Here is a 25,942-nt window from a genome sequence, read left to right on the forward strand (position 1 = left end):
ATTTAGTTATCACATGGTTCTGCCATTTTTAAAACAAGTCAGCACCCCCTTTCATCTAAATCACAATTTTTCACTGATGTATAACATATTGTATAATTATTAAAACACTTAATTTCAGTTTAGACACATTGAAATGGAGTTGACCTACATTATATAGAGACGTTCATACCTAATGCAGAATTATACCCCTGTATTAAACCCTCCAGGGGGATTTGGAGAGAACTTAATTTGTATTGTAAAATGAGATATCCACCATTAGAAAATATTGGTTACAGTACGTCTTTAAAATAGACCAGATAAGATATACACGGTGCATTTTCCACTACCGTCTTTTTTGCCCTTGACTACATCCATAATCTGACAAAATGTGTAAAATTAAAGGTCAAAGGTTACACAGTTTTTGATTTAGTCTGAATTGGGGCAGCATGGCGGCATAAGCTGCAGAACCCTATACTCAAGTCCCTTGTGGTATTAGACATGTGATTCCCTGTGGAGGGGCTGAAATGTAAAGCAGTTTCCCCACAGAGGTCAGTGAAGTATCACATTATTATTATTATTTCCCTTGACTTACTCTTTGTGTTTCTAGGAGCTGGAGGCGTTGCGTGGGGGTGAGGCGGCGAGGCTACGGGAGCTGAGCGCTGAGCAACGGGAGCTGCGCAGCGAGCTGGAGGCGGTGCACAGCGAGCAGGCGCGGCAGCTCAGCCAGGCCCGCCAGGAACAGCTGGAGCTGGAGACCCGTCTGGAGCAGCTCCGGCAGCAGGCCTGCGCCTGCGAGCCGGGGGCACAACGTCAGCAAGAGGCCCACTACACTGCACAGGTACGGGTTTAGGGGGGAACACATGCGTGCACAGGGCTGATCCGGGCACCAGAAACAGTCTGAGTGATACAGTGTGCACATTGGCTTGCATCGCTTAACATAAGCCATTTTTATCTCAGATTTTACACTGCTATGTTCCTGTGGGAATCCAATTCAAACCGAGGAAGCATCGATGCAGCTGCAGCACTTTACATATTCATACTTCCTTGCATTTACTGAGCACTTAGTTATTTAACTCGGTTTGATTTCAGTTTATTAACATGGACGTACACAAATTTGCCCCTGAATCTTTGCTCCTCACTGGGTTCCATGAATTGCAGGTCAACACTCAGTGAGCACCAGCAGATTGTTTCGACCAGTGGATTTTGACTAAATGAAAAAAATATTTTGAGCTCTCTGTTTTTTAAATTTGCTGATCAGATAATGGCAAAGAATTCTGAGATCACATAGTGGTCGCCCACATGTTTTTAGAGATGTGGACGAGCTGTTTCTGTGCTTCAAATCATTTTGTGTGCATGCAGCACTATGCTGTTGAATTGCGTGACAACACACACACACACACACACACACACACACACACACACACACACTAACATGAACATTCGGGCATTTGGGGCCTTTGTTTTGGTTTCCACTAGACTTAATCTTGAGATAGATTGTGTAATGTTGGTCTGGGCTCAGGGCTGCAGTATCCCCCTCCTGTCTGTTATTGAAGCTCCAGCTCCTCCTGCCCCGCTCCCCTTGGCACTGAAATCAGGCTGTCTGCCAGTTACGAGAGGGGGTGTGCATGTGTTTGTGTGGTTATGAGACTAATGCTAGTCCTACACTAAACATTTTGCACATTTTTAAAGCAACAAGTGGCGCAATCGTTGTCTTCACTGTTGAGAAATTCAGACCTGATTATTTTCCAGTGAAATCATTTTAAATCTTTACTATAATTGCCATAAAGCTGTCTCACACCTGCTTATTGGCTGTGATATTAAGCTGTCGTAAACAATGTCTGACCGTAGGAGAGTGACCGCTGGTGACTAAAAGAGCAGCAAGAACTTGGGGTCTTCTCAACTTCTTCCTGCATTTTGACAGTCTCAAAATACAGTGCAACACAAGTAGATAGCATATTTGCTGTACTGTGCACAGTCTGTTATGTTAGCTTGCTAGCTACCTGCTTTTCAGCTGCTATCTCTCTGTCTAGATGTGTTGAGACATTTAATGTTTACAGCTTTTTAAATGTGAGGACTTGTTGATTTACGTTGTCATCGTAAACTTAATTCACTATTTCCTGACATTTTATAGGATTGATTGAGAAAATGTGTGTATTTGATTGGTGAGAATAAACACCACGACTTACTTGTTGCTATAAGTGATAATGTGACGGACTAAATGTCTTCTAATGTGCTGTAGTCAATAACTTGACTTCCTGTCTGTGTCTTCTCCCAGTTGTCGGAGCTCCGTCAGAGGCTGGAGCAGGCGGAGGCCGACCGACAGGAGCTGCAGGAGGAGCTGCGCAGGGAGCGGGAGGCGCGGGAGAAGCTGGAGCGCACAATCACCCAACTCAAGCAGCAGATGGCCCGGTCTGGCACGATGGGAGGCAGCCCCTCCCCTCCTCCCACCCCTTCCACCGGACCCCCTAACGCCCACTCCCCGCCCTCCTCCTCCTCCTCCTCTTCCTCCATCTCAGAGGCCCCAGCGGCTGGCCAAAAGTAACTGCCACCCCTCCAGGCGCCTCTCCCCCTCTCTCATTCCTCTCCCCATCACCCACCAACTCTACAGACACAAACAAATCAGCCTGAAGCAGAAAGAAGCTTCACATCTCCTCGGGCTGTTTTTAAGTTGTGCATCTCTCACCCTCCTCCCCTCTTATTTCAGTGTAGGACTGACTTTTGTTTTTGTAATTTAACATCACTTAAAAGAAAAGTTTTATGGTGTGTTTTTTTTTTTTTATTATTATTCTTTCTTTTTCTCCCTCTCCCTCTCTTTAAACAGTATTTAAAGATTTTTTGGGCATGTATGATTTAATTTATAGTTTTTACTGAACAACAGCTGCTTCACAGACAGGAGTTTGGTCGAATCGAGACCAACTCAACCTATCACTATTTTTTTTTTTTTTTTTTTTCCTCTTCACGATTGTCACCCTCCTCTCACATCCCGCTATCTCGCTATCTCTGGATCCTGGAGCCAGTGACTTTGAGATTTCAGACTTTAGCTCAGACACACAGACGCTTGTCTCAGCTCCTCACGGACGTCACTTCATGCTACTACCTGGCACAGCAGCCGGTGCCCACGGACACATAATGGCGCCTGGTTGTGTGCCTCCTCTCTGTCTTTCTGTATCTACAGACCAGATGCTCAAGTACCAGCGAATGCAGGAAACTGCATGGACATTTGAAAACAGTTTTTTTTTTTTTTCGCTCCTTATAAAATACTGAGAAAGAAAAGTATAATGTGTTAAAACATCAAGTCTATATGGAGGAGAAAAACCTTTACTGTACAAAAAAAAGACATTTAGCCGATGTCGTGAAACCTCATGAAAATATGCCAATAGTGACGCTGAACTTGAAATGGGTTTTTTGAGTGTGACCTCTCAAGGTAGCTAACTAGCAAACTGTCTGGCCTGGACCCCAGCTGCTCCAAACACAGACTAGCTTCCTCTTCATTCTGCCGGGCTGCACCTGGACTCTCCTGTTGTAGACCAAACGATCTGTCGGTTGATCCACCAGCTGCCCACTGTCTCCTCTACTCCCCCACAGACACACACACACACGCACACACACACACACACACACACACACACGCACACACACACACACGCAGACACACACACACTCCCCCCCACCCCACTGGAGACCTCACACCTTCCATCACTGTACGCTAGCGCCATTGCCCTCTGCTGGGAAACTCTTTAACACTGTGGTTTTCACCCACTTTGGGCTAGACAGGAAACACTGTGCTCTTTCAGGCTTGGCATGAAGAAGCTCACGAGCAGTGTTATGCACTTAATGTGCTCTCCTCCCCCAGAGTCTCCTGGGAAAGGAATGTGTCTGGACACGGGGGCTGGTTGAGCCGGTGTAGCTTTTCTAAGAAAGAAGAAAGGCAGAGTCTCGCATGTGCTGTAGCTGTGCTGTGTTACCATAATACATACGACATCCTTACATGCTCGCGCACACTCGAGTGTGTCAGTGCAGTGCAGGGCTTTGGGCAGAACAATGGCCCCAGCGTTCCCAGCAGATGATCAAAGCACCAGTCTGTCCCTGTTTTCTGGGCTTCTTCTTTTTGTATCGTTCGACTTCATTGTTAGCAAACGGTTTTATCCCCACCCTGTTTGTCAGAGTGTCGTCAAAGGATGTGGGTCGCAGGTGAAAGCAGTTAGTCCAGGGTGGTTTGGGCCCTGCTTCACGTTATTCTGCCTGGCTGAACAAACAGCACCGGGCAGGGGAGAGGAAGAGAGGGGAGGATTGAGGGGAGCGCTCAGGGGACTGGTGCACTCTCCCCTGCGGCAGGCTGGGTGGCCCGGACGCCAGGGGTACAGAGGGAGCGTTTTTTTGTTTTGTGCCGTCAGAATGGGGGCAGCTGTTGTTGTCTGGGGGCCTCTGCCCGCCCTCGGGGTGAGACTGTACAGGATCCCCCAGCTCTCAACACAAGCTCCCTCCTCTCCCACAGAACCGCCGTCACTCACTCACTCTCACATACCCGTCCATCCATCTCAAGTGCCAGATCAGCTGGGGGTGTGCAGTGTTTTGTAGATGCCCAGGAGAGCGAGCAGACGTCCAGCCAGAGGAAGATAGGACTTTTATTGTGTCAGTTGCCAGGCAAAACGCTTTTTATTGCCACTAAGGAGATCCCTGTAAGCGAGTGTATGTGTGTAAATAATTGTTTAAAAAGAGTAGGGGATCGGCCTCGGCTAAACTCTGAGCTTTTTTTATGCATCTGCTCTAAATGCAAATTGATAGACATTCCACTGTGCTCCATCCTGTTCAATGCAGATTTTCTTACACAGCTTCCCTTTACAATAACAGACCTTAAAGACCGGGCAGGGTACAGTTGTGGTTTGTTGATAGTCATAAAAGCAGGTGCAGGTGCAAGCCAGTTAAATCAAACCCATGCCGCAAATGTACACTCTACCGTTGTTCCATTTAAACCTTTATTGAAATTATGAAAGAAAATATTTAACGTATTAACTAAAGATTTATATTCACTTTGTAAATACAGTAGTCATTAATATATTAACTGTTCTTATATGAATAATCTTCAAAAGGTTATATAAATTGGACCAGAACTAAGGCTTCAGATGGCCTAAATGTTTTTTTGCTTTCTTTTTTAAAAACGTTATCTTTGCAGATATCAGAACTTGACTTTTGTCGAGTGGATGTGGGGGAGTGAAATGCATGGTTTACTGAGACATGATGCAGGACAAAGGCAAAATAGGAAAATAATACTTTGTTACACACTTTCCCCCTTTCTGAACTGATGCATTCGTTTTTTGTTTTTTTTGTGGATTTCATCCTGACGAACTGTTTAACTTGTAATGTAATGAGCTTTCCTCTTTGTTAACCCCCCTCCCCCTGAGCTAAATTGAAAACATTTGTTTAAGAAAATGCATTTTGGGAACAAAAAGAAAAAAAGGAAAAAAAAAAGATTTTTTTGCATGTTTGCTGCCCCTTATGTTTAGTGTCACCGGGCCACTCTACCAATCAGTTTATTGTGAAGAAAAAAAAAGTTTCCCCCCATGTAACACAAACTATTGAGATGCATGAACATTGAACATGTGCAAGTTTTATGTCATTATTGGTTCAGAGGATAAATATAAAGTCAGAGTCAGATTATAAACATAAAATGTAGCCCAATTTGATTTGGAAATAATGTGAATTTGTGTGTGTGAGAGAGAGAGAGAGAGAGAGAGTGTGTGTGTGTTGACCTCCCACGTCTGACTGAAGCACAGCAGCTTTGAAAAGGGAAAGAGAAAAACTTGCTCATGTAGCTCTGGATGTGTAGTTGTATGTTTTCTGATTTGAGATCATATATATCCTCGTCTGGATGTGTTAACATCACTCAAAAGATGATCAGTATTAGTTTTTATTGACTTAATTACCTCTTCAGCAGAACAAAAAAGAATCATTTTAATTCATCACATTAGCAGATAGACCTAATGAAAATCTGTAATTTTACTTTGTGTAATTTGCATTTTATACACAAGGGGGCGATGTTTAGCTTCTTTAATTGTGCATTCACCTTAATGAAAAAAGGACTAAACGATAGGGGAGAGAAAATCCCTTGTAACATGGCGTGCTGGGCCTTTTTGCATTTTGCAGTGTTATGAGAACTTGGATATGCTTTGTACAGAATTTTTACAGGTGTGCAGTTTGCCCAACCAAGTAAAACAAGGCGAAAGGAGCTGGGCTTTACCACAGGAACACATTTGAATACAGGATTTACTGACCCATACTTGAAGAAAACCAGTAAACAAATCCAAGGTGACTTTTGAACTGTTGCAGGTGGTCTGCTTTGTAGTTGGGTGTATAATTTTTCAGCCAGTAATTATTCTATGCCGGTGTGGGAGAAGTCGGAAGTTGGGCTGCATCGCACAGATCGCTGGTTACTAAGAATATAATGTTTTAATTTCTACACATCCTGTCATAGATGAAAAGAAAATATTTGTGGCTTTGCTAAAAAGAACCCTCCTTCCCCCTCGATGCTGTTCTGGAAAATGAAACGCAGTGTCTGTGTATGACCATTGCATACTACGTTGCCAATACTACAGTGTGATGAGACTTTTGTTCTTGCATGAATCGAGACACTGTTCTCCTACCTCATGTTGTGATATAAAAAGATGTTTTTTAAGCAGAAGACACTGCATCTCTAACTGTTTATCATCATTGATATTTACTAGTAAATGACATACCTGTAAATGCTTTTAGCTAATACCTCAGTTGTATCTAGTGTTTGTTTTTTTTCTGTTTTTGCCCTTCCCTGATTTCAGATCTTGTAAATATGCCCTGTATAGACAATGAACTTGGATCAAATTCAAGTAAAGTTCTGTAGTGTCAAACCAGTGTTGTCTTTTGCCTTTCTCATCTGCTTCTCATGCTAATATTGTCCTTAGAACTTCCTTATTCACACTTTTGCAGCAGTGTGATATGAAATCCCACACACTACAGGGGCAGGGGTAAAAAGAGTTTCTGGTTCCAGCCTCTCGGATGTGAAGATTTACCATATTTCTGTCTCTTACATAAGGGTCCACTGAATATTTATGGATTTTTAAATTGTCTGCACTAAACAAGATTTTTAGAGAAGTCATCTGGGAACCTTTTCCAGGTGTCTTTAGCTATTTTCTGAAGTTTTATGGACCAACAAGGTTTTTCAGCAGATTAATCAATAAGGATCAATAGTAATAATTGTTAGTTGCAGCTCTAAATTTGCGTCTTCTGTGTCCCCTTCGTCTTTCCTATCGCTACTGAAAAATTGATTTTTTTGTTTTTATCCATATAGGTTTTCTACAATTCCACAATATCAGAGCATAAAAATTGTCTTTTAATTTCACATTTAACATTTAACATTCTGCAGGCTGCACCTAACTGTGCAGCCTGTCAGCGTAAACATTACACTGAGTCCAGCAGCACACCTGGCACCATCTCTGTAACAGGGAGGTTTACTTGGAGCGTAGAGAGCAGAAAAGGTGCAGTGTGAGGTGAAAGATACACTCATTGCACCACATTGCTGCTGTGTGTGTCAAAATTCTGGGTTATCACTCGGTCAAATCTGAACACATTTATGGTACATTTAGTTTTACATTCAGTGTGACTTATTCTTTCTCAGGACGTCATTATATCCAATGTCCAACGCAAATAAACCTGCTTAGAAAACATTAAAAAGTCACTGCTCATAGCTGCAGAGCCTGCCTGAGAATCATCAGGTTTTTAAGTTGTCTTCAGAATCAAAGTAATCCATTGACAGTAATCTGTACATCCACTGATACAGAACAATCAGGAACTGCTAAAGGCAATTTCTGCATACTTAATATTCCAAAATATAAAAGAAAATATATAAGGTAAATAACAAGTTCAAGTTGTTGCCCACAGCATAACTTAACGGTATCCACGGCAGCACAATATCTCCTGTTTCATCTTTATAAGTGAAGACACACCCCTTTTTTTGGGGGGGGGAATTAAAAATCTCTTTTAATAATTTTTTTTATCATTCATCAAACAAAGTCAGTCATCCAGATGATTTGAAGAGTCTTTGGTGATTTTTAGAAATACTGCTAGGACAGCGGTAAATGACCTGGGATTCTCAATACCCACTCTAGTGTCTGCGTTCTTGCTGAACATTTGACCTTTGTTAAAGTAATTTATGGTTTACTTCAGGCCTACATTCATCATTCTGTTATAATTGTACATTTTGAGTGTGCCCTGTTCTCTGGCCAAAAATGAATCTGAAACTGAAAAACCTGATGATGGATCCAACTTAACGGATCGCCAAATTTATTACAATTAATCCCATCAGTAGTTTTTGATACATGATCTGGAAACCATGAATGTAGAGATATTTCCTTAGATAAGTGAAAACCTTGACCTGGCTAGAGGAAAGATTGAGGAATCAGCAAAGCCAGAGGGATTAATTCTCTCAGAATCATGAATGTGTTATAGAGAATTTCGTGGCAATCCATCCAATAGTTGTTGAGATATTTTAGTCTGGGCCAAAGCTGTGGACTGACCGACCAACACAGCCATCCACAGAACCACACTGCTATCATCACAATAAAATTGTTTTCTCACTACAAGACATTCATGTTTCATCATCTAATTTGATTTCTTCTTACGTGTTTCCCACATTAGATTTGCTTCGTGCAGTCATGTTTCCTCTGCAGCCAAGCTAAATTTAAACCTCCACTCACAGAAGCTGTCAGGGGGAGCTGCTGCCAAGCCCTGCGCTAACAGTGAGGCGGGACAGACTACACACAAAACAACTGCTATCAGAAAGCTGTTGAGGAAGCAGAGCCAGGCAACATTCAGACCCAGGTATGAGGGTATTCCCACAGGTAGCAGGAGGAGCACAGCCAGAAAAATCAGCAAAAGGGCCCAAGTGTTCAGAAATATACGCAGGACTTGGTAAACAAAACGTCTCCTGGAGTGACTTCTACTTTGGTCAGTGATTTGGTCCTTCAGAGGATGATTTTTCAATAAACGTGTGCTGCGAACAGCATGCAACGCTGCACAGCCCAGAGTCAAGAAGAGCAGCGAGACAACCTGCGGGATCTCAGTGGCATGGGAGACCCAGCACTGGTGCATCTGCTGGTGAGACACGTCCTCCAAGACAGGAATGAAGTCAGACCACAGGAAGATATAGAGAGTGCACAGGTTCCACAGCAGGATGGTTACAAGTGAGCAGACCATCCATTTTGTCCAGGAGGCGGCAGGTTGCAGAGAAATGGTGTAGAAATGCTCCAAACTAGCCATGACAACAACGGGCCACTGCAGAGCGCTGTACACGTGTCCGAGGATTTGAACCAGAAAACACATGTGATATCTGGTCAGCTGCATGTCCAAGAGGACGAGGTGTCCATCACTGTGGATGTGAATGATGGTGAAAATGAGGGTCAGGGCCGTGTCTACGACCGCCAGGGACACGCTGAAAACCCCCAAAAAGCTTCTGCAGATGTGGCTCCTCTGGAGAAACACCAGCGCCCAGTTGAGCAGACATTTCCATCCCAGACCGAGCAGGATGGAGAGGATGGAGATGTTCATGGTTCATGTGTTTTTAACCAGAAGTGCACTGTCGACTGCGGACCATTACGAAGACTCTGTCGATGCTGCTGGAGGGAGAAACAGTATTTTTAGATAAAAGTGTTAAAGGCAGTGTTAAAATAATCTTAATACAAATCTTGTGAATTTATCTGCCAGTTTATCAATCAGACTTTATTTGTATAGCACTTTTCATACAAACAGTGTAACATAGTGCTTTACGGAATAAAAGCAAGGAGAACCTACCGACCCTACAAAGATAAGTGGTATAGACAATGGATGGATGGATGATTCCAGATGTGGTTGATTATAATATATGCAACATATGGTTACATATTTATATTTAGCATGCTTTAATCTTGTTTTTTGTTTTTAGATTTTTTTTCTTTTTGGTGGAGGATTTGGGCCGCATGAAAAAATTCTGAGGTTAATCTTAAAGTTTGAGATGAGAGTTTAAGATGAATCTCATTCTGTCACATGTTTAATCCTCTTCTGTACTTCTCTACTGGAGGCTGAATTTGTGTTCTTGTGATTCTCCTTTATCCAATCAGGGTGCTCCACTAATAGTTAGCTGTCCAATAGGACGTGAGCAATACAAGTAAATGGTCACCTGTGTATTAATGTTTTTTTTTCTGCTGTTCCTGTGAATGTTTTTCATGCAGTGGACAAATCCTCGTCTTCCTTCAAACAAAAAGACACAAAATCTTCTTCACTTTCTTGCAGTGTGATCCTGCTGCTGTTTTGTCACCTCTGTAGGAAACCACAGGTGACCTTTGACCTCAGACTGAGGAGGTCCGTAGCTGCACTGTAGATTTCTACAGGTTGTTTTTTGTATTCACTTTGTAATAAACACTCCAGAATAAACAAACAAACTCACGTTGACTCACTGTGAAATATCTTAAGGAGCTGGTCAGAACAAATCATTCTGGCAGGGCTGACAACGGCGTGGACAGAGTGCTGGAGAGTCCAAAACAAAGGAATCTATGGTGACTTGTTAGCTGTGTGTCACCTTCCAGTTAAACTGAAGGACCTCTGTTGGAGTATGACATCTATACAGTGACAGTGGATGATGGGAAATCAAACCATATTCAAATCAGACATGTTGCTCTAACTTATGACATTTATATACTTTACTATACTATAATTTTTTATGCCTTAATATACTATGATGATTTTATACCTTACTATACTATGAAATTTTTCTGACATCTTCATACCATAATATGGTTTATACCTTAATATACGATGATGTTTTTTCTGTTAATATACTATGACATTTTTATACCATTGTTATATAATACAAATTTAATATTTATCATTTATTTATTAATAATTACAATTATTATATGATAGTTAATGTGATCAACCTTTGAAATCTGAGATCTGAAACTGCGAGATCTTTCCTGAATATGTCGATTATATATCATATTTTATAAATAGTCAAAAAAAATTACTATCAAATGAATAGCTGATTAATCAATTAATTGTTGCAGTTCTAGTCTAAAACCAGTGCTTTTGGTTCAGTGATTTTAAGCTCAGCCATGTTTCTACATCTTAAACTGTATGAAAAAAAATACAAACATAAACTCACAGTGACAAAAATGAAAAAACACTTTTTTGTATTGCTCATACCCTGTTTCAACATTTCCTGTGTCTGCATGGAGACAGTTTCCCATAGTAACCAGGTTTTTCTTCCCTTTTTGAACCCTTTTTCCAGTTAATGCTTCCGACAGAAAACTCAACTGTCTCATTCTGTGTTTGAGGTGAAAGCAGCTGAAGTAACCTTACCTAAAGCTGAGCTGAGTATTTGGGAAGTGCCTTGAGTCCACGAAGATCAAACTTGCACAGTCATCTTTCTTGCCTCAGGGCGGTCATGTAGAATTTCTCCATAAATGTTTGACTTCAGCTTTTTCATACTGTCATTCAGTTTGCAAGTGATTTGACTGTGAGTTCTGACCAACAGAACAGACTGATTCACAAGTCAACACAGTGACAGTGATAGAGCCACTATGCTGGGAATTTGCTGCCAAAACGACTTACCGTGCTACACACCCAGTTTTTAAATATTGGAGGGACGTATAGAAGTCAGGTTAAGATAAGGTTAATGCAACAGGGGGAAAGATTTATAATGACAAGGTGCAGCCTCATATCTATGACCGATTCACAGCTCTGCTGATATTCAGTACAACATCACTCCCTCTCGTGTGATATTGCTTTTATGCAACAGTTCTACGAGCGCCATATTAGTTGAATAAGAAACAACAGATTATGATTTGTTTGATTTGATTTGCACAAATAGTTCCGCAACTGGACTGGCAATAACGGCCATTAATGTTAAGCTGATTAATGGTTAACATAACACCTGTGAAGCGGAGTGATACATGTAGTTAAAAGTCCCAGTGCTGTTGTACTCTCTCTCTCTCTCTCTCTCTCTCTCTCTCTCTCTATAGCAGATAGCAGATTATTGTCTGTGTCTGATGCATTAATAACTGAGCTGTTCTGAGCTGTTATTATTGATTCACTCTTTTTCTGATTCCTAATTGGATTGATGTTTAAGTCATAGTGCACTACACCTCTGCCTCTGCTGCAGATTCTGCTGCTCTATTATCAACAAACAGTTAACAGAGGCTCTTAGGGCTGCCTGGGCTCATCAGGAAGTTGACACTGACCAAATATTAACAAAAGAAAAGTCTCACATTACAAAGTGTTAAAATGGAATTATCACAGAGAGAACGATGCAGTTACTTATAAAGAAAATGAATTAAGAATGTGTTGCAGTGCTGCAAAGACTTTTGCAACATTGTGAGTACAAAATTTAACAACATAAAACAGGCAGTACTAAGAAAACACATGCACCAATTAGTTAGCTTTGGATAAATTACCTGTGTGAATGTAGTCATCTGATATTATCTGTTCCCTCTTGGAAGTTACTGCTGGCTCCAGCTTCAGTGAAACAAAAAGCTTTTGTTAAGAAGTCATGGTTTGACCATGGTTGATAAGTTGAATGCATCAGCTCTGAACAAGGAAGTTGATATGTTGCTGTTTGCACATGGGAGCAGTTTGCCCTCAAGGCTTTCTGCCAGGTTGACGCCATGTAAACTATGAGCTTTCCCTAAACCTGACCAGCTAGTTTTGCTGCCGAAACTTTACAAAACTGCAACTGAAATATGCCTTTGTGTCAGTGAGGTCTGAAGGTAAACTTACCCCAAGGGGTTGCAACATGGAGAGGTGTTTAAACAAGTGCAGACAAGCTGGGGTTTCATTGTTGGTATTTATATTCAATGTAAATGTGTGCAGTAATTGTAGTTCAGACATACACTCAATTGTCAGTTTATTAGGAACACTGAGCAATAAATAATGCAGTCTAAGACAACAGTCCACCAGTAAATCTTTTCTCATGAAGGTTTTTATTTCAGAGAGGTGTTGATTCAACTTTGTAATTGCTCTGGAGGATGTAGTTTGTGATGTTGTTGAACTCTACTACATTATACAAAGAGGTATGTCTGTTATACTCTCACTGATAAAAATGGGTAAGACAAAATAATAGAAACAACACTTGTTAGTTAAGCTGAGCACTTCCTATATGGTAACATGACAGATATATTGATGATGAAATACTTGTTGGTTGCAGCCGTATGGTATTCCTATACTGTAATAATATTAGATTTCACTGCAGCATTGCACCATCCTAACTGTATTCTACATGTATATTTTTTGTTGTATTTTATTTTACTATGTACATACTGTATAGTAGATTTTATTGTGTTGTGTATGCATATTATGTTCTGTGTATACTACTGTATACTGTACTCATTTATCAAAAGTGTAAGTGCTAGTTAAGTAAGTTAGGATGTTAGAGATAAACAATATTTACCATACTATGCATTGTACGTTTGCATTTTGTTTTCCCTGAGTTTTTTCACGCTGAGTTAATGTTAGTGTGAAAACGGGCCTAATCTGACCATAGTTTTTTTTCCCACTACACCTAAGTACCAATTGGAACTGGTTAGTATTTTAGTATTTAGTAATTTAGTATTTCACCTTATTAAGCAAAACTATAGTGCCTAGAAAGTGTTGTTTTGACTTTTTCACCACTGCTTTCATCCCGGGATGCTGGTCACACTGTGGGTGTAATTCTGTCTCTGACCACCGGGGTCAAACATGGCGCTGTGCCTTTAGCTGAGCACCGGTCCTGCGCAGAGATCTGCGCACAGTGACACCCCTGAACCAACACAACGGAAACATCACCTCCCCCGGTCATGTATGGTTTTGTAATAGTTCACTTTGACGACAGTGTTTGTCTTTAAACACGTTGTTGACAGCGTCTAGTGCCGATATGAGCATGTTTACGTCTTTGTAATACAGTAAGGCTTCGTTTCGTTCAGTTCACAGTGAATTCACAGCGGTTAGCTCTTTAGCTATTGCTAGGTAACATTAGCTGTCAACAAATGAACGGTTTTCAGAGCTGGGACTGACAGACTGATAAACTCACTTCTGTTATTCTCTCGTTTTTAGCTCATTTAGCTCCTTCTTACCTACGAGTAATGTGTTATACAAAGACACTTATCTCACTCAATGTCACTGATGATCATTAGAAGGCTGAAAAATGAATTTGACCTTAACTTTGAAACTTCAGCCGTTACATTGGCATGATTTACTCTAATTTAGTTAGGGTCATAAGGTTCACCTAGCTAATACAAAGCAAACCAATACAGTCTAATAAAACAGTACTGCAATAAGTCCTGCTTCATGAAGGTTATAATTTTCAGTTTGTTGAAACTGCTTTAGACGTGTTGATTTAACTGCATGATCATGTTGGAGGATATAATCTCAAATAAAAACAGAACATTACAACCTTTGTGAAGGAGGATTTATTGCAGGACTGTTGTATTAGACTGCGTGAGTTTTAAACATTTGTTGGTAGTAAACTGACAAATGAGTGTTGGTCAGGTTGCTGATTGATTCAGGTTAGATTACTTAGTTAATTTCAAATTTGTATACAGCTGCAATGATTTGTCGGTCAACAGAAAGTTAATCAGCCACTATTTAGATAATTGAGTCAAGATGCTCTGGTTTCAGCTTCTTAAATGCAAATATTTTCTGATCTCTTTAGTTGTCTGTGACAGTAAACTGAATATTTCTGGCTTTTTGAATGTTAGTCTGACAAGACATGACATCTGAAGAAGTCATCTCCTTTACTTAAGGAAATTGTAAAGAGCATTTTTGCCATTTTTGCCATTTTCTTACATATTGTAGTCCAAATGACTAGTCTGTTAATCTAATCTTAATTAATAGTGACAGATTAATCAATAATGAAAATAATCATTAGTTGCAGTGTTTTGTAACAAACCATATTGTGAGAACAATATAGCCTGTTTGCTGTAGTTTTTTTTCAGTTATGCATAGAATCATCCTGTAGATTGTTTCTTTTTCTTAAATAGGTTAAAAGTCTTTAATAGGCGTTTCTGCTTTGCTTCCTTGCAGAATGGACAATTCAGAGACCAGTCCATCCATGGGGCCCCTTGCAGTGCCGGACATTGGTATGGCACGACCCTCAGGCCCCCCTGGTCAGCTGTCAGAGTCAGCCAGGCCATCAAAGCACAGGGGGCACCCATCCAAGTCACCAAGGAGACGGCGGGAAGGAAAGAGGTCGCAGCGACGGGGGGATGGTCATGAACAGCTGCTCTGGGAGATCGAGCGGCGGAGGTTGCCAGGCCAACACGAGCACTTGGAGCCCTCTGGGTCAACGAGCGACACAGCGGAAAGCTCACCTAAAAGGTTTGCACTGCAGGTTGCCAGGTGGTCTGCCATGCCACTGGCACAACTCTGCTGCCTAGGACCTGAAGTGATAGAGTCTTGACTCTTCTTTTTTTCCCCTCCTCACAGGAAAGCCCACTTTCTACATGGACCATATCCAGCCACTCACTTCGGACCCAAAGCTTGTATTCTTCCCAACCCAACTTCAGTCATGTAAGCATGAGGATATTGAATGAGTTAAACTTTGTGTGTACAAACTGGTGAGAGTATATTCAGTTTTTTGGGGACATTGACACAGAATAGCTTGTGTAACCTTGTTATCTTGAGATAAGATAAAATACGAAAGCTGTTATTGGATGTTACATGCAATGGGATGGCTCACTGAACAGACCACAGATGCTTATTTTCAGCTGATGTCTGAGCTTGAGCTTGATCTGAAAACACACACCGACAAAACTATCTACAAAATGCCTGTCATTCACCACACAAAGGAGAGAGACAAATGGTAAAGTAGAGAAAGAGAGATTGTCTTTTTTGTATTATCATGTTTGAAATTTGGACCTCACTCACACAGAGGTTGCATCAAAGTGTCATAACAGTTAATGAATGACTTCAGCTGTTAGTACAGTGTAGGGTAAGCTTCATTTTATTGAGAAGACGCAAGACATGGTTGAGAGGTAAGACATGGTATCATGGTGGCATTTGACTTAACTGTCAGGATCCAACAAACTAAGCTTAAGTCCCAAGACATTGTGATTATGTAACAGTTAGTCTACACAGTCTACATAATGTCTGTTCCACCTTTTTGACCTATTCTGTTCTCTCTATTTCAGTGTATCTAACGCGTCTTTTTAAGACAGTGATGGTGTATGTATCTACATTTATGTGATTGTATTTGTTTGTTTACTCATTTGTGTTTGTTTCTTTCTTCCAGGCACATCCAGGACCCGGCCAGCCAGCGGCTCACCTGGAATAAACCTCCAGTCAATGTGCTTGTCATCAGGAAAATCAGAGATGAGAGCTTGGTTGAACCTTTCAAAGAGCTCTGCAGGTTTCTAGTGGAGGTACAGTATTTTATTTACTGTACAGTTGATATATTAAATGTTTTAGAATATGAAGGTTTTCTGAAGTTATTGTGTGAGGAGGCAGATGTATCTTGTTGACTAATCAGTCTAATGCCTATATGTTACCGCCAGCTGTGTGTGGTCTGATCTCTAACAATTATCACACCGAGGGTTTGGCAGAGGGTTTGGCCTGAATATGTGTGAATTGATAATATTTTTTGCATAAGTCATGGTGTGCAGACTTTTCAGTTTATCTTGTGAAACGTTACTTACAATTTTCCACTCAAAGGCCAAATCTGATTGAAATCTGATTTTTTGATAATATAAATATGAGGTGTATTCACATACATAATCTAAGTTTGAGTTGTTGATGGAAAAAGTGCGTTTTGTGTTTCTCAATCATCATTCAAAATATAGGTCTGTCTCTTCCCATGTTTACATGTTTACACTCATAACTGATGTTTACAAGCTTTTTACTGCATCAGAAAACATTACAGATTTTGATTTTGTTGTTTTCCCATGTTCGTCTACCGTCTCCGTCAATTTGAGGGCAATACCAGGCACAACTCTTGGTTTACATTCGGTGAACATTTTGTACCTTTCATAATGCACCTTCTTACATTAACCCTATTCTGTGTCAAAGAACAGATTGTACACTGTGGTAGAACGCAGGAAATGGCCCAGACATGTCGGTGAAAGTTACAGTCTGGTCAAATGCAGTTATGACAACCACATGTGGCCAATAAACACACATATTTGCATTCTATACAAACACTGTCATTTTAAACTACACATGTTTGGCATATGCTCAACTTTATTTTGGAAAGCACTCCTTTGAGAGTTGTCTGTGTGTGTTTTGGCTGAAGTCACTAAAGCATGTCTTTGTGTATCAGGAGAAACAGATGATGGTGTACGTGGAACGCAGGGTCGCAGATGATGCTACGCTGTCAAAGGATGAGGCCTTTGGCTCCATACGCAATCAGCTCTGCACCTTCAGGGAGGGTGAGAGTCCTGTGTGTCCTACCATCTCTCTCACAATAAAGACAAAAATATAAGTTACATAAACTCGATCAGTAGAGGAACAAGCAATATTATCCTTTACTTGGATGAAAATAAAAATACTATGATACTATGATGTAAAATATGCTGTTATGTACACAGTTTTACTTTCATGTGGAGTAAGTGAATCTTGATAAAGACAGTGGTCTTTCAGAAGCTCTGCCCCCAAATTCATGGATGTGCATTGCCAAGGCAACAACACAGTGGCAGAATCCAGAGCATCTTATATGGCGTGGAAGTGGATACTCTTTAAAAAAATGAAAATATGTTACAACTGTCTTTTCTTATGTAGTATCCATTGTTTTGCAAAATAACCGTATTTGAAGTTGTTTTCAAATAATAGCTTGAAGAATGAAACAAAAAAATGCTCCTGGAGAGAGAACAAGTTTCTTCAAAACCTATTTTCCTGTCTCCTGGAATATTTGATCTTGTTGGATGAATTAGTGGCCACATATGGCGAAGGTTGGCCAAGTCATCAGGTCTTCCCACAGAGAGCTTTCAGGACTTTTTGTCTCTTTTGGCTTTTGACAGAGGAAAAATGTGGCTGTTTTACTGCTACGGTTTGAATTAAGTTATTAAATTTTGTAAGTGGTGTAATAGCAATGTTTTTTGTCCACCTGCAGGTTATGATGATATCTCTGACTGCATAGACCTGATCATCTGTCTTGGTGGAGATGGGACTCTGCTCTATGCCTCCTCTCTTTTCCAGGTACAGATCCTTTATACTAGATTTTTTATACTGTCAAATCTACAAATCTGCGATTAACATGTACAGTGCACCCGGAAAGTATTCACACCCCTTCACTTTCCCCACATTTTGTTATATTACAGCCTTAATCCAAAATGGATTAAATTCCATTTTTTTCCTCATCAATCTACACACAATACCCCATAATGACAAAGTGAAAAAAGGTTTTTTAGAAATTCTTGCAAATTTATTGAAAATAAAAAACTGAAATATCGCATGTACATAAGTATTCACACCCTTTGCTATGACACTCAAAAGTGAACTCAGGTGCATCCTGTTTCCACTGATCATCCTTGAGATGTTTCTACAACTTGATTGGAGTCCACCTGTAGTAAATTCAATTGATTGGACATGATTTGGGAAGGCACACACCTGTCTATATCCATCCCACTGTTAACAGTGCATGTCAGAGCAGAAACCAAGCCATGAAGGCAAAGGAATTGTCTGTAGACCTCCGAGACAGGATTGTATCGAGGCACAGATCTGGAATAAGGCTGTAACATAACAAAATGTGGGGAAAGGGAAGGGGTGTGAATACTTTCTGGATGCACTGTATTTTGATTTTAATGTGGAGTAGGTTTACTTTCTTGCTTTTACCTTTTTCTTTTCGAAAAAAGTAAAATGGAAATCGTATTTTTCATTCTCTCATTTTTACTTTTACAATAACCCTGGTCTTGTGAAGCAGGTGGAGTTACAGGCAGTCAGATGATGTTTCGAGACAGGAAATTCTGTGAAACTCATTGGAATATTTTGTCTTTTGTAGTGGTAATAAAACTATTGTCACCTATGTGACATTGTCAGATTGCTGAACTTTTAAATAACACTTTCTGTGACTGTATCCTGAATATTTTGTTTACTGTACTATTGTTGTTAATAAGCTCTCTCCTAAATGAATTTCTATAAGATGTACCATCACAGATTTTAAAGAAAAGTATGTTATCCGAAGTCTTTTAATAAGACCAAATGTAAATCATGTGCTTTATATAGTTTGGTAAACAGATGATTTCAGGTGTTGAGATGCTGATGGTTGTGTGAAGGGTGAATCCAGCAGAGCCAGTCACACTGAGGTTTGTTTTCTTCTGTAGGGCAGCGTTCCTCCAGTTATGGCGTTTCACCTCGGTTCTCTGGGTTTCCTGACACCCTTCAAGTTTGAGTCATACAAGACTGAAGTGGCCAAAGTATTTGAAGGTAAATTGCAGCTTTATATGAAATACTGGTTTAATGTTTCATGTTGTTGTCATTTGTATGTGAATGTAAAAACTAAATCTGTGTAATATTCAAACTCATTCTCTCCTGAGAGGTTAGACCTAGAAACATCATCTTCACTTTTGTGTTAACTTGTCCATCTGCATGTGGGTTTTCAGGTAATGCAGCCATCACTCTGCGCAGTCGTCTGAAGGTGAAGGTGGTGAAGGACATGCTTCAGAGAACAGGCCAGCAGCCGTACAACCGAGAGCCCCCGCAGCAGCAACCAGAGCACAACGGACTCCTTCCTCACGGACACACTAACAGTGAGGCAGGCAAGGTCACCCTGCAGCTACAGGTGAGGACAAAGATGTCCAGATGGAGATCAGTGGGCCAATAAGCCACTGGACATATTACTTACATTAAATAAGCTTGGTAGGGTAGATGTTTCAGTTTCAAAGTCCTTGAGAGTTTAGTTCTTTGTTGTTGAAGTGTAATAGAAGTCATATGCTAATAGTTTGGATAATAGTTGAGAGGTCAACAGAAAAGTGCTTGTTAAGATGAAAAATAGACAAACCAGTTGCATTTTTAGAAATTTGGGAACCACGTCCTGCTCTGAGGAAGTACTTTCTGATGACCCACGAACTATTAGGTCGGAGACTGTGGTGCTGAATTTCGATGATTGGTTAAAAAACAAACCCATGGCTGCTACAAGCTGTGTACAGCTTTATTCACACAATACGGTAGCACTATGTACTACCGTATTGTGTGAACTATTTTGTTAAAAACAAATTAATGTTCTCAGCTTCGCAGAGAGATAAAGAGAGAGTGTATGTGAGAATGTGTTGAGAGTGTGAGTGAACCAGAGGAACAAATTTGCTGATTGTTTCATTGCAGTTACATATGAAAGAAGAAAGAAACTAAAAGAAGCTACATTTTCTGAAAACAATTTATGCTGAAATTTTGCAGTTGGGACTTTTGGAATAGTTGAAATTCAAACCAGCTGAAATGGCAGTTAGTGATTAAAATGCTGAAAGAAGTTGACATCAATTTAAGTGTATGTGATAAATTAAGATGAAATGTTGGTTGAAGTGGAAGTGCTAAGAGACCTATAAGATTTATAAACTGAAAAATGATGTCGACTGAAAGCAGATGTTCACAGTGTGGGAACAGTGAAATTTGTGTGAGTTAGAAGAGCTGAAGAAATTTTTTTGTAGTTCAAAGGTGAAGATCAGAGATCTGAGAGAGTTTGAAGTGTCAGCTGAAGTGTTAGAACTGAAATTGGTTCAAATGTCATCTGAAGACAAAGAGATGGAAGCAGTCAAAATGTCAGGTGATGTGGAGGGGGTGAAAGTAGCTAAAAATTCATTTAAGAAGTAAGAAATATAAGTAGTTGAAGGAAAAAAAAAAAGAATAAAAACTGAATAAAGTCAGGTATTTACTAGAACAGATAAATAACCTCAAGTCACTCAGCAGATTGTCCACTTTGTATCAGACACTCTCCTTTTCCAGCTCTGCATGCTTCCTTTGCATTCAATCATTACATCCACTCGCACAACAGAATACTGACTGTTGTTTCCTTTTGTGAGAAAGTTGCATCCCAAATACTGTCATTTCCTTTTATTGGACTAATTTGTCTGACTGTTCTGCAGATGCAGTGGAAACGCAAACAAGGGTGTGTAAAGGGAACTTTAATTCCTCTGGTTCCATAGTTCATGGAAATATTTGGTAAAAAAAAAAGAGCTGGTGTGACTGCATTTTGTCGTCTTTATTAATTCCTGATCATCACACGCTTCAAATGATGCTGTAAGCGCCATAAAGTTGATGGCTTGTGTGTGTGTGTTTCATCCCAGGTGTGTTTGTGTGTGCGTACATGTGTACAGCTCAGCAAGAGCGAACATCAGCTGGGTTGCCATGGCGACAGTCATAATAAAGTTGATATGGGAGAGAAAGTCGGATGTTGTGAAGTTCTGTTGAGCCAGTTGCCATGGAGACCATGGCGTCTACAGTGCAGTCAGTATTTAATGAGCTCTGACGCTTTCGGTCTGACACACTCTAACTAAACAATGTGCCACACTGCTGCAGTTATACACACACACACACACACACACACACACACACACACAGAGTGCGGTAGTTTGTCATTTTCAGTACAGCTCTTTCCTCTCTCCCTGGGGCTTTTCGTCTCATCGATAAAAGACAGTGATGGATTGTTCTGGTCTTTCAACCAGATTTTGACCTCACATTACATCACGTCTGCTGTGTCCACCAGCAGGATGTTTGCGTTGTGCGCAACTGACGTCAGTACATCTGCCAGACATCACTGCTCAGCGCCGCAGTATTTTGTGTGACTGACTGAAGTGGGGAACATGATCTGTACGCTGCCTGTCTGCACACTAGCATTTTTCTCTGCTTGTAGTTTCCTCGTATAATGTGGGATTGTACTTCGTCTGCGGCTGGCTGATTTATTATTGTTATTGAACTGCATTGATGAAATTTACTCTCACATTTACTGTCTATGAAAGAGAATTACATATTGAAGAATGACGTTTTGTGAGGATGGATGTTGTCAGGATATACATCCCAATCTAGTTGTTCAGTGTTTGGTGGCTGCACAGTTATGTCAGGTTATCCCGCGTCACATTGAAGGCAGTATAGTGGTTTTATCTTAATCATTTCTCATCACAGAGGTTTTGTTTGTAATAACTTTACTTGCTTGTTTGTTCGCTGGATGTCTCAAAAAGTAATTAAGATATTCCAGTGAAATTTTGGTGCATATTTAGGCCATGGACCAAGGACAAACTGACTGTTTTTGGTGTAGATTGCGCCACCATGTGGGTATTTATAAAACACTTTACATTTAATTTAGTTTCTTGGGCTTGTACTGATTTCAAGATCAGTATATCACCACCCATTTCTACATTAAAGATTTTTTTTTTTTTTTTCACCATTTTTAACTTTCATAGCCCTCCTTCTGTACTTTTCATCCAGTCTGTGTCATAGTTGGCACAAAACATTTTCTGAACCTTGAACAAAAGCCATTCATTTTTTTTTTTTTGTGTCCATTTTCCTGTGTTTAGCATCCTAAATGTACATTTTTGCATGTTATACTATATAAATACATAAACACATGAAAACATTTATGGTATTTGGTCTATAGATGGCACTGCTGTAACCTATTTGATTTCTGTGGTCAGAAGTCAGTGACCATGAGTTTCACTTTGCTTGTACAAAGCCTTAATGTTCCCAAACAGGATTTAGATTTTCTTAAAAATTGACATGATCATATTTCACCATTTTGATTAATTGACCGATCCAGATTAAAAACTATTGAAACATCACATTGGAAGACTTTAGTCATTAAGAAATTTTCTAATGTTAACCACGGTCTGTGTGTTATACAGGTGTTGAATGAGGTGGTGGTGGATCGAGGCCCGTCTTCTTACCTGTCCAATGTCGACTTGTACCTCGATGGACGACTCATCACCTCAGTGCAGGGAGACGGTGAGGACAGACATACACCTGTCCCCTGCCATATGATGTCACTTTTTTGCAATGGGGTCACAATGTGTAATATGGAGACACAAAGTATTATACAAATGAATCAAATGTGGTAGATCAACATGGTGAACTGCCTCCCTGTCTCTGTCCTCCAGGTGTGATTGTGTCCACACCTACAGGCAGCACAGCATACGCGGCTGCAGCAGGAGCGTCAATGATCCACCCCAATGTGCCCGCCATCATGGTCACCCCCATCTGCCCACACTCGCTCTCTTTCAGGCCGATCGTTGTCCCTGCTGGGGTGGAGCTCATGGTAATGTCTCACTGTAACATAAACAGCAGTCCCTTCATACACACCTGGCAAACGCTCACCTGTTGACTAATTGAAATTCTAAAATGGTCCTCTCACTTCTGAAGGGCAGTGTCCTTCAGTCCCTGTTGATATTTCACTACAGTAGCATATGTGTTTATTCTTCTGAGGTACAGTATTCAAGGCCTCTGCTCCCTAATTGATGCTGACCTCTTTATAGTTCACTAACAAACGACCTAAAGGGACGGCACTTTCATGTCCCTCTACCGTGGTACATGATAAACAGGATAGTATGTCATCATGCTGGCATCTGTGGCTCTGTAGACACACTGTTGTCAACTCAATAACTGAAGTAGAAACTTCACACTTATCCCACTGGTACCCCACATGGAGTAGATAATATGATTAGATTTTGCCTTGCTGCATACATTTGCATATTAATAAGGTAAAACAGACTTTTTTTTTTTTTTTAAACTTCTGTTAGCATTATTAATGAAAACTACTAGTATTTTGAGCATACATGCTCTACTATCAAATTAACTCGCCACTTTTTAGCCATGCTAGTGACATGACTCTAGGGATGGTAATGTCTGTGAGTCAGTGCACTGCTTTGGTCCAGACTGAAATATCTCAACAACTGTTGGGTGGATTGCTGTGAAAACTTGTAGAAGTTCATGTTCGCAGAGGTTGAATCTGACTTACTTTTCCTCTAATGCCAGTTTGGATGAATTTTCACGAAATTTGGTACAAATATTCCGGTCACCCCTTAAGATTAATACTAATCACTTTGGTAAACCTTTAACTTTTCATCTGGCACCACCATCAAGTCAGAATTTTGATTTATCCAATATCTGCAAAATTAATAACATTCCCATCAGCCTCATCTCTACTTTGTGTTTACTGCGAATTAAGAAATATTAGCACGCTAACATGCTAAATTAATATGGTGATCATGGTAAACATTACACCTGCTAAACACCAGACTGTTAGCATTGTCATTGTGACCATGTTAACATGCTGAGATGAGCCTCTAGCTCAAAACACCACTGTGCCAAAGTAGAGGCTAGCATTCTGTCCTCTTCTCTCCTAAAACAGATCACTTTGTCTCCAGATGCCAGAAACACTGCCTGGGTGTCGTTTGATGGCAGGAAGAGACAGGAGATCCAGCATGGAGACTGGTGAAGTTCATTCACTGTCATTATCTGCCGACATGTCCTTAGACAGATCTCTCTTTTTCCTCATTTTAGGATTAGGATTAATTTGCCTTCTGTTTCCCTCCCAACAGCATCAAGATCACTACATCTTGTTACCCTGTGCCATCTATCTGTTGCCATGACCTGGTGTACGACTGGTTTGAAAGCCTGGCTCAGTGCCTGCACTGGAACGTACGCAAGAGGCAGGCGCGACTGGCAGACATCTCGGATTCATCGGACACTGAAAACTGAGTCAGCGGGTGTTTTGACGTACCTGAGTTAAAGACATTCAGCCGACGCTCTCCACAGCAGCTGAGTAAGTGAGAACAGAGTGATCAGGTTTGTTCCGAGACGACAATTAGGTCACCCTGCAAACATTTTCCTGACAGAAACACTCGACTGTGACAGTGAGAGCGCATGTGTCTTCAGCCAAAGCAATGTTACATTAGTCGTATGAATAGCATGTACAATGATCATACTGTATATTCAGTATTTTATACACTGAGTCATCATCTCATTACATTCCAGTATATACACACTGCAGTTTCATAGCTTACAGGGAGAACGCATGTCTCTCAACTTGGATATGAAAAAAAGTCTATTGTTACTTAAATGATACATGATGCATAATCCTGTGATGTGATCGATGAAACCTAAAGCTCTTCATGAATATTCTGAAAACTGTTTTCTTTGGACTTGAATCACTTACTCATCAATGTGATGATCAGTGTATAAGATGTAGATGTTACTAGCATGACTGTGAGGTTATAGGTAGAAATACACTGTTAACACTGAAATTAAGCAAAAGGACTGTTTCTTCTGAACTTTAATGTATATTTGTACATACAGGATTCTAGGATGAATTTATTTAATGTCGTATTTATGTAATATTTAAATTTATTTCTAATACTGAGTCAACCAAAGAGTGCTGTATGTGATTGTTCTCCGCTGTACAAACATATTGTACAATTTTCTCAGTCCTTTTACGTCCTACCATCTACGTGTCCTGTTACTGACATTTTTAAGTTGTTTTCAAAACTTTTGTGCCCCAGTCTAAATTCTGCGGAAAGATTGCATGTGGCAGGGATAAACAAAATGAATCGGAGAATCTTAAACCAGCTCTCATTTTCATGACCGTTAAACTGTCAAAGTCTGTAGCAGGAGAAGGTAGTGAGAAAATAAATTTCTAAACTTTCCAGCTTTTTTTGGTTTAGTCTGACTTTTGTGTGAATCCAAACTTTCTAAATCATCCTGCGGATTAAGTTCTTGATTTCTTTCTGATGTTTTTCAGACCAAAAAAAGTAGTCATTGAATACCCATAACAATATCCCACAGTACGAGGTAATATCATTAAATGTGTTTGATCAAAAGTTCAAAACCCTCAAATATTCAAATAACTATATATAAGACCAAGAAAAACATCAAATCCTAACAACTGGAATGATCAAATTTTTTTGTATTTTTCAGGAACAAGCACATTTTAGGAATCTTTTTTTGAAAAAGACTCAAACAATTAATCGATTATCAAAACAATTACTGTTTATTTTTTAACTTTTTTATTGTCTGTTAGCCA

General features: G+C 40.2%; 3 protein-coding genes across 14 annotated transcripts in view; 2 read left to right on the forward strand and 1 right to left on the reverse strand.

Annotated features, from left to right (window-relative positions):
* skila (SKI-like proto-oncogene a) overlaps positions 1-6,863 on the forward strand; it is a 35,838-nt gene extending 28,975 nt beyond the window's left edge. For both annotated transcript variants that reach the window (XM_056390746.1, XM_056390745.1), the window contains exons 7-8: positions 587-817; positions 2,255-6,863. In XM_056390746.1, the coding sequence (XP_056246721.1) occupies positions 587-817; positions 2,255-2,521 (498 nt within the window). In that variant the 3' untranslated portion in view covers positions 2,522-6,863. The remainder of the gene's footprint in view (positions 1-586; positions 818-2,254) is intronic.
* gpr160 (G protein-coupled receptor 160) lies at positions 2,841-12,549 on the reverse strand. 8 transcript variants are annotated; one of them, XM_056390754.1, is made up of 3 exons: positions 12,435-12,549; positions 10,440-10,509; positions 2,841-9,620 (listed from the first exon to the last, which is right to left on the reverse strand). In XM_056390754.1, exon 3 carries the CDS (start codon positions 9,553-9,555, stop codon positions 8,662-8,664), a length of 894 nt encoding a protein of 297 aa, XP_056246729.1. In that variant the 5' UTR covers positions 9,556-9,620; positions 10,440-10,509; positions 12,435-12,549; the 3' UTR covers positions 2,841-8,661. The 8 variants fall into 8 exon arrangements, with proteins under 8 accessions (XP_056246729.1, XP_056246728.1, XP_056246727.1 ...); XM_056390753.1 differs by having other exon boundaries at positions 2,841-9,623; XM_056390752.1 differs by having other exon boundaries at positions 2,841-9,623; positions 10,430-10,509.
* A 1,205-nt stretch (positions 12,550-13,754) lies between these two features.
* nadkb (NAD kinase b) lies at positions 13,755-25,565 on the forward strand. 4 transcript variants are annotated; one of them, XM_056390884.1, is made up of 12 exons: positions 13,755-13,813; positions 15,037-15,330; positions 15,439-15,522; positions 16,244-16,373; positions 17,267-17,375; positions 18,056-18,141; positions 19,266-19,368; positions 19,545-19,723; positions 22,770-22,869; positions 23,022-23,179; positions 24,272-24,354; positions 24,462-25,565. In XM_056390884.1, exons 2-12 carry the CDS (start codon positions 15,038-15,040, stop codon positions 24,619-24,621), a joined length of 1,485 nt encoding a protein of 494 aa, XP_056246859.1. In that variant the 5' UTR covers positions 13,755-13,813; position 15,037; the 3' UTR covers positions 24,622-25,565. The 4 variants fall into 4 exon arrangements, with proteins under 4 accessions (XP_056246859.1, XP_056246858.1, XP_056246860.1 ...); XM_056390883.1 differs by having other exon boundaries at positions 13,761-13,916; XM_056390885.1 differs by having other exon boundaries at positions 13,765-13,808.
* The last annotated feature ends 377 nt before the right edge of the window (positions 25,566-25,942 follow it).

Source organism: Seriola aureovittata, chromosome 12, assembly GCF_021018895.1.
Source record: "Seriola aureovittata isolate HTS-2021-v1 ecotype China chromosome 12, ASM2101889v1, whole genome shotgun sequence".
Taxonomy (NCBI): domain Eukaryota; kingdom Metazoa; phylum Chordata; class Actinopteri; order Carangiformes; family Carangidae; genus Seriola; species Seriola aureovittata.